Source organism: Octopus bimaculoides, chromosome 17, assembly GCF_001194135.2.
Source record: "Octopus bimaculoides isolate UCB-OBI-ISO-001 chromosome 17, ASM119413v2, whole genome shotgun sequence".
Lineage (NCBI taxonomy): Eukaryota > Metazoa > Mollusca > Cephalopoda > Octopoda > Octopodidae > Octopus > Octopus bimaculoides.
The window spans coordinates 6668260-6682372 of NC_068997.1; the positions used below are offsets into that span (position 1 = coordinate 6668260).

The 14113-nt window shown below is 33.1% G+C and overlaps 1 protein-coding gene across 1 annotated transcript in view; it reads right to left on the bottom strand.

Annotated features, from left to right (window-relative positions):
- Positions 1–14113, bottom strand: part of LOC106872489 (arf-GAP with GTPase, ANK repeat and PH domain-containing protein 3) — a 166983-nt gene that overhangs the window by 83550 nt on the left and 69320 nt on the right. Inside the window, 3 exon segments of the mRNA XM_052974118.1 lie at positions 199–333; positions 3903–4044; positions 6552–6637. Of these exon segments, the coding sequence (XP_052830078.1) occupies positions 199–333; positions 3903–4044; positions 6552–6637 (363 nt within the window).

Genomic DNA, 14113 nt, shown 5'->3' on the forward strand with positions numbered 1-14113 from the left:
TTTTTTTTTTTTTTTTTTTTGTATAAAGCTTGATCAAAACTCGATCCGAACATGATTAAACTACATGCTTTATATCATGGGAAGAAATTAATAAGTTACTCGTCTATTGCAGAAAAAAAAAAAAAAAGAATTATTGAGTTCTATGAAATTAAATTGGACTGATACACAAAACATAGACTAAAAATACTTCATACATACCATCCTGAAAGACACGTTCGACATTGAGTCCGTATGTTGCACAGGTTTCATAATATGTACATCTTTTCAAATCTATTGCAAGTTTACGGGCCCTTACATCATCAATCACACGTGGATTGCTTTCACTGATGGCATCTAAAAATTAACATAATTTTAAAGTAGCATAAAATTAGGAATTACATTACAATATAATGGTTTCAAAATTTCATTCAGAATTTTAAAATTCATTATGTAAATTAATGCTTGATTTCAATGACTTAAATGTCACTTCAGTTAGAATAAAGGGAGACAGGAAATAGCTAAAATGACAAAAACATTTAAATAATTATGGTTTTTTTCTGTAAACAAAAATACAGAAAATAGCACCATGTAGTAAATAATAATATAAAGATAGTATTCTTTGAGATCTAAGACTACAAAGATAGTATTCTTTGAGATCCAAGACTACAAAGAAAGATTATTAAATAATATGCTAGCAGATTCAATACATTAAAATTTTAATTGCTTATAGAAAAGAGCTTGTATATTGTATTCAGCAGAAGTCTAAGATTCCACAGAATAAGATAGGAGTGCTACAAGAAACTTAGCGAAGGACAAAAGGGTGCATAGATTTCAAGTGGCAGAGTGTTTTCCAAAGTCTAGTTGAAGTAAAAGTGAGGTAAAGAGATTTTTCAAGTCAGAATTTCTTTGAGATATATTTAAAATTCAGATCCTAGAGGCTTGAAAAAGTTCAAAACCATCTGGTATACAGAACCAAGAATGAATTGAGAACTTTGCTATTTATTTAGAATATTTAATTTCTATAGAGTGTACATTCATTTTCTTAGTTTATTTACTTAATTTTTAGTTTAAAAGTCATTAGTTCTATTTATATTTCAGCTGAAAAAATAGTCATTTGGCATTAGTGGTTTAAAAAGAGAGAAAAAAGTTTAAATGAATAATAAAAAACATAACCTTTTAGCTAATTATCATTTAAGAAATTTGAAGTTAATTCTCTCCTCAAAGCTTCATGCCACTCATTTTCTTCTAAGTATTTTAAAACATTTTGGTAAATATCTTTTCATATTGGTTAGCAGAAACTATGGCCAGAATTTAATAGTTATTCTAATTATGGTTTCAAATTTTGCCACAAGGGCAGCAATTTTAGGGGAAGGGATGAGTCAATTACATCAATGCCAGTGTTTAACTGATACTTATTTTAGTGGGCTCCTGAAGGATGAAAGATAAAGTTGACCTCGGCAGAATTTGAACTCAGAACGTAACAATGGGTGAAATACCACTAAGCATTCCATCCAGCACCTAACGATTCTGCCAGCTTAATATTTATTCTAATAATGAAACAACTTTCCAATTTTTGATAATAAACTATAAAAGAAGCAAGAAAGGCAATATCCCTTAAGTTGTTGATTTGGCTATTTCTTTCCAGTGTCTTTCATATAAATCTAAATACATCTATAATTTTACCGAAGCTAAGCAAATTAAATATATTTTCTATCAGAACTTGTTATGTGATATTTACCTTTCTTTCTTCTGTTCATGTAGATCATATTGTAACAATTCAGACCAATGTTTTGGAAGATCATTCCTCCTTTCCTGCCTACTTCTGTGAACCCCCAACCCTGCTAAGTTCAACATAAACATCAACAAATCTTAATACCATATGACAACATCAGATATTCAATCATCATACTTTTATGTTGTTTGCTGAAGTGCATCAGAAAAGTTGTGCTATTAAAATTAAACTTATCAATATTACCATATCTAATAATTTTAAGAACATTTTCAGAACAAGTCGTCATGGAAATCAAATAATGGAGGTGTTATCCAGCATGAATTTACAAGGAGGATACTGATACAAGTTTGTGGGACCAAATTTGAACATTTCATAAGTCTTATGACTCAAAATATGGAGATAAATCTAATCTTTAAGCCTTTAGCATTCAGGTTAATCTGTCACATGTAATACTTATTTGTTCACATTGTTTTGAATCAATCATGCATTATCTTGTAACTTTGAGATTTTGATGACATGATTGTTTATTTTTAGAATGACATAGTAGGGTAGGTGTGAAAGGTCAGATCATACAATAGATAGAATGCTTGGGCCTGATATGGCTGGTTTAAATGCTAAAGGGTTAACATAGATATTAGTAAATACTATATTCATTTACATCAGTAAATGCTATAATAACTTTAACATAAAATGCTACAAGAAAAAATTAAATAACGAAAATAAAACTATCTGCCATTGAATAGTGTGCAAATTACAAGAATTAGTATTAAGCAGACATTTCTGATTGGAAAGATCCAATGCAAGTCAAACAGTCAAATCCCATGAAAGAATAATAATAAAAAAATCCTTGAAGAGTTGTATAACCGAGAATTATTCACTCCAGATTTCTGAAGATAGGAAAATAAAAGTCTTCTTCAATAAATGAGGTGCAAAGTAGAATAGATTTTTTCCTGGATTGATGATGAGTGCCTTTCCTTCACCAAAAGTCTAATGCATTCGTGCTGAATACTTTAATACTTACCTGATTAGTTTGGCAAAATTCGCTTTCAAGCTGCTAATTCCCAGTTGAATTACACAAGTGCTATTAGTTTGGATCCTTAAAAGAAGTGAAATATCTGGCTTCTTTATATCATACAAAAACTTAGGAACTCCTATTAGCAGAGATTTCAAATAAAAATTTTATAATAAATAAATCACAAGACCTCAACACCAGTCTTTCATTCTAACTTTGTCTCCAGTTAAATAAGCCTCCGCCCTTCCCTAAATATGCTCTGGCTGTAATGATTAATTTTTCTGTGCATTATGCAATTCATTTATCTATTTTTTTTTATAAACCAGGTTAGAATGCTTCTTTGGTTTAAGAGAAGCTATTGACAAAATAATCAGACAGTATTGAAAGCTTGAAATACTGTCTAAATCTAGCATAGGATTCGTTTCTGAGATTTACTCATCTGATTCATTTTATCATTCATAACTGTAGTAGTAGTAGTAGTAGTAGTAGTAGTAGTAGTAGTAGTAGTAGTAGTAGTAGTAGCAGCAGCAGTAGTAGTAGTAGCAGTAGCAGCAGCAGCAGTAGTAGTAGCAGCAGTAATAGTAGCAGCAGTAGCAGCAGCAGCAATAGTAGTAGTAGTAGTAGTAGTAGCAACAGCAGTAGTAGTAGTATCAGTAGCTGTAGTAGCAGCAGTAGTGTGTGTGTGTGTGTGTGTGTGTGTGTGTGTGTGTGCACGCGTAAGTTTGGCTGTTGTGAACATCAACCTGTCCTTTCCATTTCAAATCGTATCAACTGTAGAGTCTAGCTGTCTAAATAAGTTTAGAATAAGCTGCTTAAGTCTTCATGGGTTTACTTCTCCCAACTGACCTCTATGACCAGTATATATCCCCGGTTACCTATCAGAATGATATCACTCAAAACAAACGCCATCTCTCTTATAAACACTGATGAATGCATCTGGTGGTAATGGCTTTCTAAAGCCACAAGGTACTTTGCTTTAAACTTCACACCCAATGAATCAAATTCAGGCCAATAAATAATAACCATTTGGTCCCAATTTTAGAATGCCAACCTTTAAAGAGTTCTTTACTATTCATTGGAATCTCATTTTCTCTGATAACTTTCTTCAGTTTGTCTATTTACTTCATTATGAAGGCATGTCTCATTATAAAAGTGAAAATGGAATATCTATAAACTTACCCTGTGTCCCCACAAGTATTAAGGGGATTTCTGTAGGATTACGGTAGTGTGCCATTTTGGCATAATAGCTGTAAACTGCCTGGAAGCTCATTTCATTTTCAAGACTAAATACAAAGATGACTGCATCCACCCATTGAGTAAACTGTAAAATACAACAGAAAATAAGTAAACAAAAATTTCATTTTCTTGAAGAATTTAACTGACAATCTCCTTAGTTGGGTCAGAAACTTAAACCATAGAATCAGAAGTCATAATGCCTGTTGATATTATATTATCTGTTCATTTGAAAAGCATTAGAGTTACTCTAATTTATCAATAAAAATATCAATTTAGTTCATCAACAGATATTGAAGCAAGTGAAATATCCAATGAATATCGTGAAGGTAGGATACAGAAAATGGCATCAAATGATTAAAAAATGGTATTACTAATATATGCAAGGATATAATTTCTCTCTTGCTAAAAAATTATTGTTAATCAGATACAATAACAAATAGAGGGAGTATCCAACTCTATGCCTCACAAAAAAAGAAGAAAAATCTGACTGAATGAGGAAGACAAGCAATGCTTAGTTGGGCAAATAAAGATTGGATTTTTAAGAAATTAAAAAAGTCAAGAAGAAAATACACGAAAAAGAAGTAGAGTGGAAATATTTATTCTTGTAGCTTTACCTCAATAAATTTCTACTTAAAGCATACATGTGAACTGTTTTTACTAAAACTGATGCAAGTTAAAATCATAGAAACCTTACATCAGATCATAGCTCTTAAAATATATCAAGTATGCAACAATATGTAAAGCATGATACATTTAGCTATCTGGAATCTGTTCTTAATAATTCCAAAGTTTTGACATAAATTTTCCATTAGTTTAAAGTTTAGAACCTTCTGGGTAAGCTATTATTGACTGGGTGTGCAATGCCTGCCAACAAAATGATATTGGTACAAATATATGAAGTCCAATATATCCATCATGACTACTCGTCTGATAAGGGTACACCAGGCAAATGCATTGCAACTATATGATTGTAAGTCTGCTCAAACAGAGCTGGCCTAGGGTTAAATGATAGATATGATATAGTTAGTTCTATAACCAATATGTTGTATTTACTATTAAATGATAGTCAGGACTAAAATTGATTTCCTTTATCCAACTATTCTCATGAATTTTATGACTGCTTCCAAAACGAGTCTTGCCTACTGTTAGAATTAAGGGTTAGGCTTTAAAAGGGCCCATAAAATAAAACTTAACACTACACACAGTACAGTATGATGCTTTGTGGAATTCATGTTAGCTTGTTTGCTACTTGTCTGATATCCTTTCACTTTTCCTTTTCCTCATGGTGATCAATTACAAGATGAGGAATACTACGGACTCTTTGGAATTCAAAAATTTAATGAACAGACAAATGACCAACAGATCTGGACTTTGTTCTGTTTGGTAAAGAAAAACTAACAAATAGTGCCAAGAAGTGAGCAAAAGTTAATGGATTGTGCAGAAAAGAGAAGTTTCTATATCAGCAATAAGTATATAAACATTCAAAAAGTGAAATAAAAAGAAAGGATGTTTTTTCAATAAACATGACACTACTTAGAAAAAAAAAAAAAAAGAAAAATGAAACAGTTTATCAAACCGGTAAGTAACCAGTGAAATGACTAACACAGAAGTGTAGACCTTAAGCCTTGACCAACAGACAGACTCAGTTTGTCACACCAAATTCTGGTCATTACCATCAAGCTGAGGTAGTAGGTAATTGCTGTGACAATAACCATCAGAAAATAGAAAAGCACCAAAAGAACTGCTTACATGCTAAATATTAATCTCTATAAGATCTTGGGCATCTTTTAGCAGGATCAAACGACCTACAAAGAAGTAATTCAGAATCTAAAACCTCATAGTTGAATATCATTCATTCTTCATTAGTTTTATTTCCTCCTTGTCTGGTCAAGGTCCCAATTGTAGAATTGTGAGGAGTAGCCTGACAGCATTCCAGGATGACATTACAATATAGAGATGCCTCTCCACTTGAGACAAAATTATATTAGGCCCACACAAAAGGTACAAATACTACTGACTAATGGCAGTGTCCCAACAATGTTATATTCTTATATATAAAACATTACAAAAGTAGATTACATTCGAGTAAGAAACCATTCATTCTTTACAAAATTCTTCCCTTGTGAACCTTCTACCAAGTTGTATCTGTCTTCAGTTACACACTACACTAAATATCTTAGTCGTCAATCCAAAGGTCTTATTGTTGAACTTTTAGCAATGAAAATTAAACAATGCTATAACCATAGTTATCCACTTGAATCATCTGATCAAGGAGTCCTACATTTTTTTTACTTTTCTTTAGTATACTAGAGTGAAATGTATCACGGTAAAAAATGCAATATGAGAGATTTATGTAGTTTTAATAATATGAATTTAAAACAAAAAATTACCTTGCTTGGAACTGAACTCGGAATCTTGGGGTTAGTAGCCCACACTCTTAACCACTACGCCATATGCTTGGGCATATGGCATAGTGGTTAAGAGTGCGGGCTACTAACCCCAAGATCCCGAATAATAATAATAATAATAATAATAATAATAATAATAATAATAATAATAATAATAATAATAATAACATCGAAAAAAAATTACCTGCATTTCTGGTGGACCACCCTCATCTCGTATAAGAAGAAGATAGCTGTGAGCGTCCAGCATTACTTCTTTCTTGAATCGACCACCTGGAATAAGATCAGTAAAATATATATAAACTATATTTCATAATAAAGTATTATATAATTACACTGAATATATCAGATCAACACTATTGTTAATAATAAAATAGTATTTAATTTAAAAAGTAAAGGCAAAGAGCATAAATACAAAGGCTTCAATTAATTTATATGCAGTGAAGATATGTATGAAGGACTTTTAAATTAAGTTTACGTTCTTGCTTTCCTTAAGATGTAATCACTGAAAGCTTTTACTCTACTGTTGGGCAGTACTCCAATGGATTTCGGAGGCTATGGTTTTGGTCCTAGAGATGAGGAGGGAACAAGGCTACTGGGGTTATGTGATGCTAATGATGTGATCTGTAACACTGACTTCAGGAAACCTACTAGCCACTTGACCACCTATGAATCTGGTAGGCACAAAAGCCAGATTGACTTACATTCTCACCAGAAAACAGGATAGGCAGATGATGCAAAGTCCTTTCCTGGTGAAAAATGTACTTCCTAACATAGGTTAGTAGTGAATTCAGATTTAGAGCTAGATGGTCTCAAAGGTGCAAACCAATCTGGAAGTGGAAGAGCTGAGAGACCCTTCAAACAAATAAAGATTTAGAGATGTACTAATTAAAGCATCTGACAGAAAGGAGTGGAGGGGGAGGGGGACAGGAAAATTGGAAGTTCTTGCAAAACAATCTAAAGAGGGCTACAGACCAAAGTTGTGGCTGGTGCAAAATTCCAGTCAGGCTAAGGGTGACATAATGGTGGAACAGGGAAGTGGAGAGAGTAATAAAAGCGAAGAGGCAAGATTGGAAAGTCTGGAAGAATGGCAGCAGCAGAGAACTTTACCAGGTAGCTAGATGAGAAGCTAAGAGACCAGTCTATTTAGCAAGAGGAGAGGCAGAAAAGAAGAGGTGCTATTTACATGCCACCGGCACGGAAGCCAGATAGCTGGTGCTCTGGCAACGATCACGTTTGGACGGTGCTCTTAGTGCTCCACTGGTACTGGTGCCATCATGATTTCGCTTTCGCTTGCTCCAACAGGTCTTCGCAAGCCGAGTTTAGTGTTCAATGAAAGAGACGTTGGCATGGGTGCCAGTCTACAAATTTAGTTCGGTTTCGATTATATATACTCTCTTTTACTTGTTTCAGTCATTTGACTGTGGCCATGCTGGAGCACCGCCTTTAGTCAAAGAAATTGACCCCAGGATTTATTCTTTGTAAGCCTAATAATGTTTACTGCCACTCAAACATGGCTGATCCACAGGAACCAACATTACTGCTATTTTAACTCCAGGATGACATCTCTGGTTATTCAATGCAATCTGCACCTGATATATATTGCAAGCAGGAGAGTGAACCCCTACCATCTTCCAGCCACCAGACCACCAGACAGTACAGTTTTCACCTCTTTGTGGTAATAGTTAATTAACAATGTAGATTAAAAAATGAATTCCCAGTTGGAAACTAGGAAGGCAGTGTGTCAAAAGTATTATCTGTATCAACCAACCAGAAAGATATTGTTTAGCCCAAGGCAGCCTTAACTGAGTAGACGTACGACCAAGGGTATTCCTGCCATGACTATCTAACTTTGTATAACAGGGACTACATTATCCAGTATATGCTTCTGTTTTCAAGAGAGAAAAGTTTGATCTGAGGGAGATTTGAATGCTATTTCTAATAGGTGAAATGGCCATGTAGAACTTCCTTAATTGGTTTGACCAAGAAAGACTGTATCAACTGGAGGTGTGAACATTTTATATATTAAACTACTTTTATCGTTTGGTGCATAACTCTTTTCCTCAATATTCTGTTCATTGATAATAGTATCAGAATTGAATGACAAGTTATTTAAAAATTCAATAATCTTCAAGTATACCGAAGAAGACTTAATCAAAGAAAAGTCAAATTAGTGAACAGCTTCAAAAACAATATTAGATTTACTCAATAAGCATCATTCAGAAATTTAACATGTCTCATAAAATTTTTTTTTTTTTAAAGTCTTTTTCTCCTTTCTTTTTCTCTTTATACATTCAAATTTCTTGTATAACAGAATTAGTGGACAATTTTGTATTTTTCAACCTTTTCAGCAGAATAAAATAGCATCTGACAGAAACTATTCAAAATCACTTGACAGTGAAGTGGAACCAAGTTTTCTTTTATTTTTTTGAAACTATGCAGAGATGCTCATATATTGATTTCAAATTCTGGCACAAGGCCAGCAAGTTCAGTGGGAGGCATGGCTAGTCAATTACATCAATTCCGGTATCAACTGGGGCTTATTTTATAGACCCCCAAAAGGATGAAAGGCAAAGATGGAATTTTATCTCAGAATATAAAGATGAACAAAAACGCTCAGCAGCATTTTGCTCCGTGTGCCAACGATTCTGTTGACTTGCTGCCGTGAGATGCTCATGCACTAACATGCTTTAACTAGGGACAGAAGAGTGGGTTTATTAGTGCCTAAATTCATGACCCTATAGCCGCTAATCTGGTACTGTCATGCCTGTAATCTTCATCAATATTTATATACTAAACATAATTTAAATTTATTTACAAAATAAACAAATCTAAATAATGGATTTAATAAAGACCCATTTAATTTATGTAAAAAAAAAAAAATTTTTTTAGAAGCAAATGATGTTATACATACTCATACAGTTCACATAGACACACACGCACACACATACATATATTACATGGAAAAATGCGAGCAAGAGAAATAATATTCTTAAGATTATAAACCTGGAAAAATACAGGACAAGTTATTACACCTGGTAAGGTACAGAACAAGAAAATTTTTACTTAAAATATTGCAGGTAAAGATAAAATTTCAAATAAAATATTTAGATTTAGAAAATATTAGCTTTTATTCAAGCTAAAAATTTTATTACAAGTTATTCTATTTGTTATTACTTGTTACTTCTATTAAAAATAAAACATAACTCAAAATATTTTTTGCACTTTAAGAAAAATTATTTGTTGATTATTTTTAGAGACTAATGTCAAAACATTATGCACGAAATATAAAATTAAAATGAATTCCAAGGCCCAGAACAAAAACAGTTTTGTTATCAAACAAGAATCTGCAGCCCTTTTAAGAACAACAAACAGCTCCATATAAGTGGCATTTCATAAAACATAGCATACATTAGGGAACTCAGTTCTGATAGACGGATAACAGAATCTAAAAATATAACATTTAAGTAGAAGATAGAACAAGATCCAGAAAGCCTGCAGACAAGAAAGAAGCTATATTTGTGACTTTCTGAGAAGCTTACATTCATCAAGGTTTACTTGTGGAAGTATGGCAATTAAATATGAAAAATAGAAGCCTCACAATATTAAAACAGAAAAACGAAGGGTTAAATACTTTTATGAACTTTTTCAATTATTAAATAGAAAGAAAAAAAACAACAACTTTATTTTAGGAACAACTGTTTATACAGCTATAGAATTTATTTTTGGAAACATCTCATTAAATAACTTCTATAGGTGTTGAATTGTAACAAATGATTAGCAGCAGATAAGCTCAAAGTTTTAATTTTTCTTTACTTTTGAATATATGAAAGAATATCACTCTTTTATCAAGTCTATTCAATTAATTTAGGATTTAAATTTTAAATTATATTAATTATAATGTATGAAATTAGGTATTCCAGTCGAACTCCCTTCTTAAATAGCTCTGAAATGTAATTAATGTTAAGTTGAGCTTTGAAAGAACATTTACTCTCTATATTATAAATATATAAAGCTTGACAAAAAGTAAATTGTAAACTATGGCTATTAGAATAAATGTCAGCCTACTCCATACAGAATACTGAAGAAGAATACATTAACATAAATGATTGATAATAAAAACTAATCAATAAAAACTAATCTATCCCAAGTAAGAAAATATAAAAGTATTCACTTTTCTTATGTTGAAAATAAGGTAAAATGGAAAAAAAAAATATTACTATTGTAAATAAATTTGGCTTTCCTATAAAAGTTCTAATTGAAATTTATTATTTAAAAAAAAAGTTTACAAAGTTTTTATTCTTTTTTTTTTTTGTTTGTTTGTTTGTTAATGATAAACTCCTCAGTTAATGCTGAGAATATTTCATTTTAGAAGTTGGTGTAAAAGAATGAAAAGTGAGCAACTTTTGTGGTCCAAGTTAAACACTTGGTCAGTTAACTAATAATGAACTACTTGGCTTTCGGAATGGCACTCCTAAAAAGGTTTTATTTTATGCAAAATTCCAACATGGCTTCAGTTTTTGAATTCAAGCCTCAAAAAATAGTGTTTATTAAAACTTTTGTTTTGTTTCATTCTCACTTATTCACTCATACTCTCTCACTGAAAAATTTATTGAAGGAAACTGGTGTTAAAGGGGAATGACTATTAAATGCCTGGTTAACCTCCCTTATTTGTGCCAGTTGCACTGCAAGTACACCAGTCAGAAAAATTAAAAAAATTCACCACCATTAATCATTCATGTAGTTTTCAATATAGTTCAGAATCAATTTGGAACCATCCAGGTTTTTGATTTCAGCTCAATCAAAGTTGACTTGAGGCTAAACAACAACAATTGTTGCACTATATCAACATATACAAACAATAAAAACTGTCAAACATTTGTGAATGAAAACTATTATACATCTGGTCATGAAGTAGAATTAAGGTTACAGGAGACTAAACTTTGCAGACTCTCTAAACCTGATATTTTTTTTTTAATGTTAAGATCTGGATTTTTAAAATTGTGAATCGATTTCTTAAAATGAAGAATACAAAGAAGAAAACGTGATCCAACAATTTCTTGTAAGATACTCCCATTTAAACAATGGGATCTACAGTTGTCTAGTGCTATATTTAACATTCTTTTTATTGAAAATGTGTGCAAGAGGACCCTTTAGTCATGTTCAGACAAGGACATGACAACCCTTTCTAATGCTGGTACCATGATAAAATGTACCCAGTACACTCAGTGAAATGGTTGGTGTTAATTGGGAGATTCAGTTGCAGAAACCAAGCCCCCAAAATAGAACACACAAACAACCATGCATGGTCTTTAAACTCATCTGGAAGGATAGTGACTCTGAATAGCAACTGATGCGAACAGGTTGGATTGCTCCAGCCTGTGCCTGTAAGGAAAACAGACATGAAATGATGACAATGATAACATTGGTGGTGGTGATGACAGTGATGATGATGATGATGATGATGATGAAATTTAGGCTTGAATTCAAAAACTGAATTGATGTTGGAATTTTGCATAAAATAAAACTTTAAAAATTGGATCTTAATCTGGGTGTATGTACTGAAACCAATATATAACTTGTTGACATTTGAAAGTGTTTTACAAAAGAGAGAAAAAAATTTTAGAAATGAGAATAATAATTAGAAAAGTCATTGCCAGATGAATTAACAATGATATGTGGAAAAGAATTTAAGCATTCATAAAGAGCCTAAAATATTTTGAACTTAGCTCTAAATATGAAAACAAATTCAATAATTAGAGAAATCTGCTTTAATGTCTTTGAAATCAGATGAATTTTTATTGAAAGAATAGGGAATGAGGGGTGTGGGAAGCTTGACAATGAGAAAGCTAGTATTTGAGATCAGCAAGTCATTTGCATCACAAAACTTCAGCAGCTTTGTTCCCTTTTCATTTTTAGAACCAAAACTCTAACCTCATGCACACCATGAAATCCCTTGCAGTGCTTCCTCACATGACCATTGAAGTCACCAGCTATGATGAGAATGTTATTGTCTTTTGTCATCAAGTTAGTCTGCAGAAAGGATTCATAGAAACGGTCTTTCTGATTACCTGCCAGTCCACTTTGTGGAGCATATGCAGAGATAAATGCCAGTTACATTAAAGAAGACTATTCTTCGTTTAAAAATCTTATCACACACCTACCCTGACTACCTTAGTCACCACATCCACCAATTTCTTTGCCAAAAGACTACCCACAACATCTATTCCATCACTACTGCCCAACCAGAATAATTTGTATCTATGTTCTTTGCCCACAAGCAGTCTGAGGCTCTCCTCCATCGTACCTCTTGCACACAGCACACATCTACATGTCTCTACTAGAACATTTCCACGATCTCACCAGATCTACCTTTCAGTGTGCGGATGTTGATTGTAGCAGCTGTAAGTTTGTGGACCTGGGAAGCATGGGAGGACAATTTAGGTATTGCTTTCAGCACTTGGAAAAAAGATTTTTGTTGGCACTTGCCTGGTGGCAGTGAATCTGTGCACCTAGTGTAAAAAGGTATAGGCTGCAGCATGAATTACAATTTCCTTCAGTCCCATAAAGTCTTCATGGATAAGCAACAGTTAGTGTGTGGGGAGGGGTAGATACAGTTAAAGAAGGGGAGGGTGATTCTTTTTAGCCAACAAGTAGGTTCTGGTGATGGAGAAGGAGCAGAGTACATCATAGTAATACATATGTATAAATTACCAATTATCATCTCTTTCTTTCCTTCTCTCACTTTCCAGGTGGGCAAGTCATGTATGAACCTCTTCAGCAAGACACCTTTGCCTCCCTCTCTATTACAATTTCTTATATACCCATTCTGTTGAGAGGTCTTACCTTGCAGGTACTTGGCAACCTCACAGGTGCCATATAAAAAGAACCCAGTATACTTTAAGTGGTTGGTGTTAGGAAAGGAATCCAGCTGTAGAAACCATACCAAAGCAGACAATGGAACATGGCAGAGCCCTTTGTCTTGGGTGTTCTTATTAAACTGTCCAATCCATGCCAGCATGGAAAAAAAAAAACTTTAAATCATCATTAATTTTCACTTTCCATACTGGCACGGATAGTGTAAACAACATATATATATATATATATATAGTAATAATAACAATTATCCTTGGGTGAAATTTATAAACAATTAATGCATTGCTACGCACGTTTTGAGAAATCCCTTGTCTCTTAAGATTACAGTCCATATACTTGGGATGATTATAGTATAATCTGTAGTACCCATGGGTATTGGCTAGATCATCTTCATGGATCCATTTCTTCAGGCAATATAACATTAAAGGGTGTTTACAAGAGAGATGGTTATCTCTTTTGACCAGTGTGAAAGTTGGTTGAGTTATGTGGGTATTTCTGTGCGTATTTGAAAAAAAACCATTTCGAAATGGAATAACATGAACCAGCCCAAGCATCTTGTAGAACAAGGATAGAACACAAACCAACCAACCAACCAAATTTTAGGATGCTATACACTATACCATTATACCACCAGAAACAATTAAAAGGTCACCCTAAGTAAGTATCATTTATAAATTCAGACAATGAACTCCTACAGTTGATGGCCGTAGTGGCTGTACCTTCTGACCATTTTGGCTTTAGAATTCACTAAAGATAGCCATGCCTTGGATGAGATCGAACAAAGCAATGTGCTACCCATCCTTGACATCTGCAGACTGAATAGCAAAATAAGTCCAACATCACCATGCACATCTTCCTCGCTTTCCATTACCT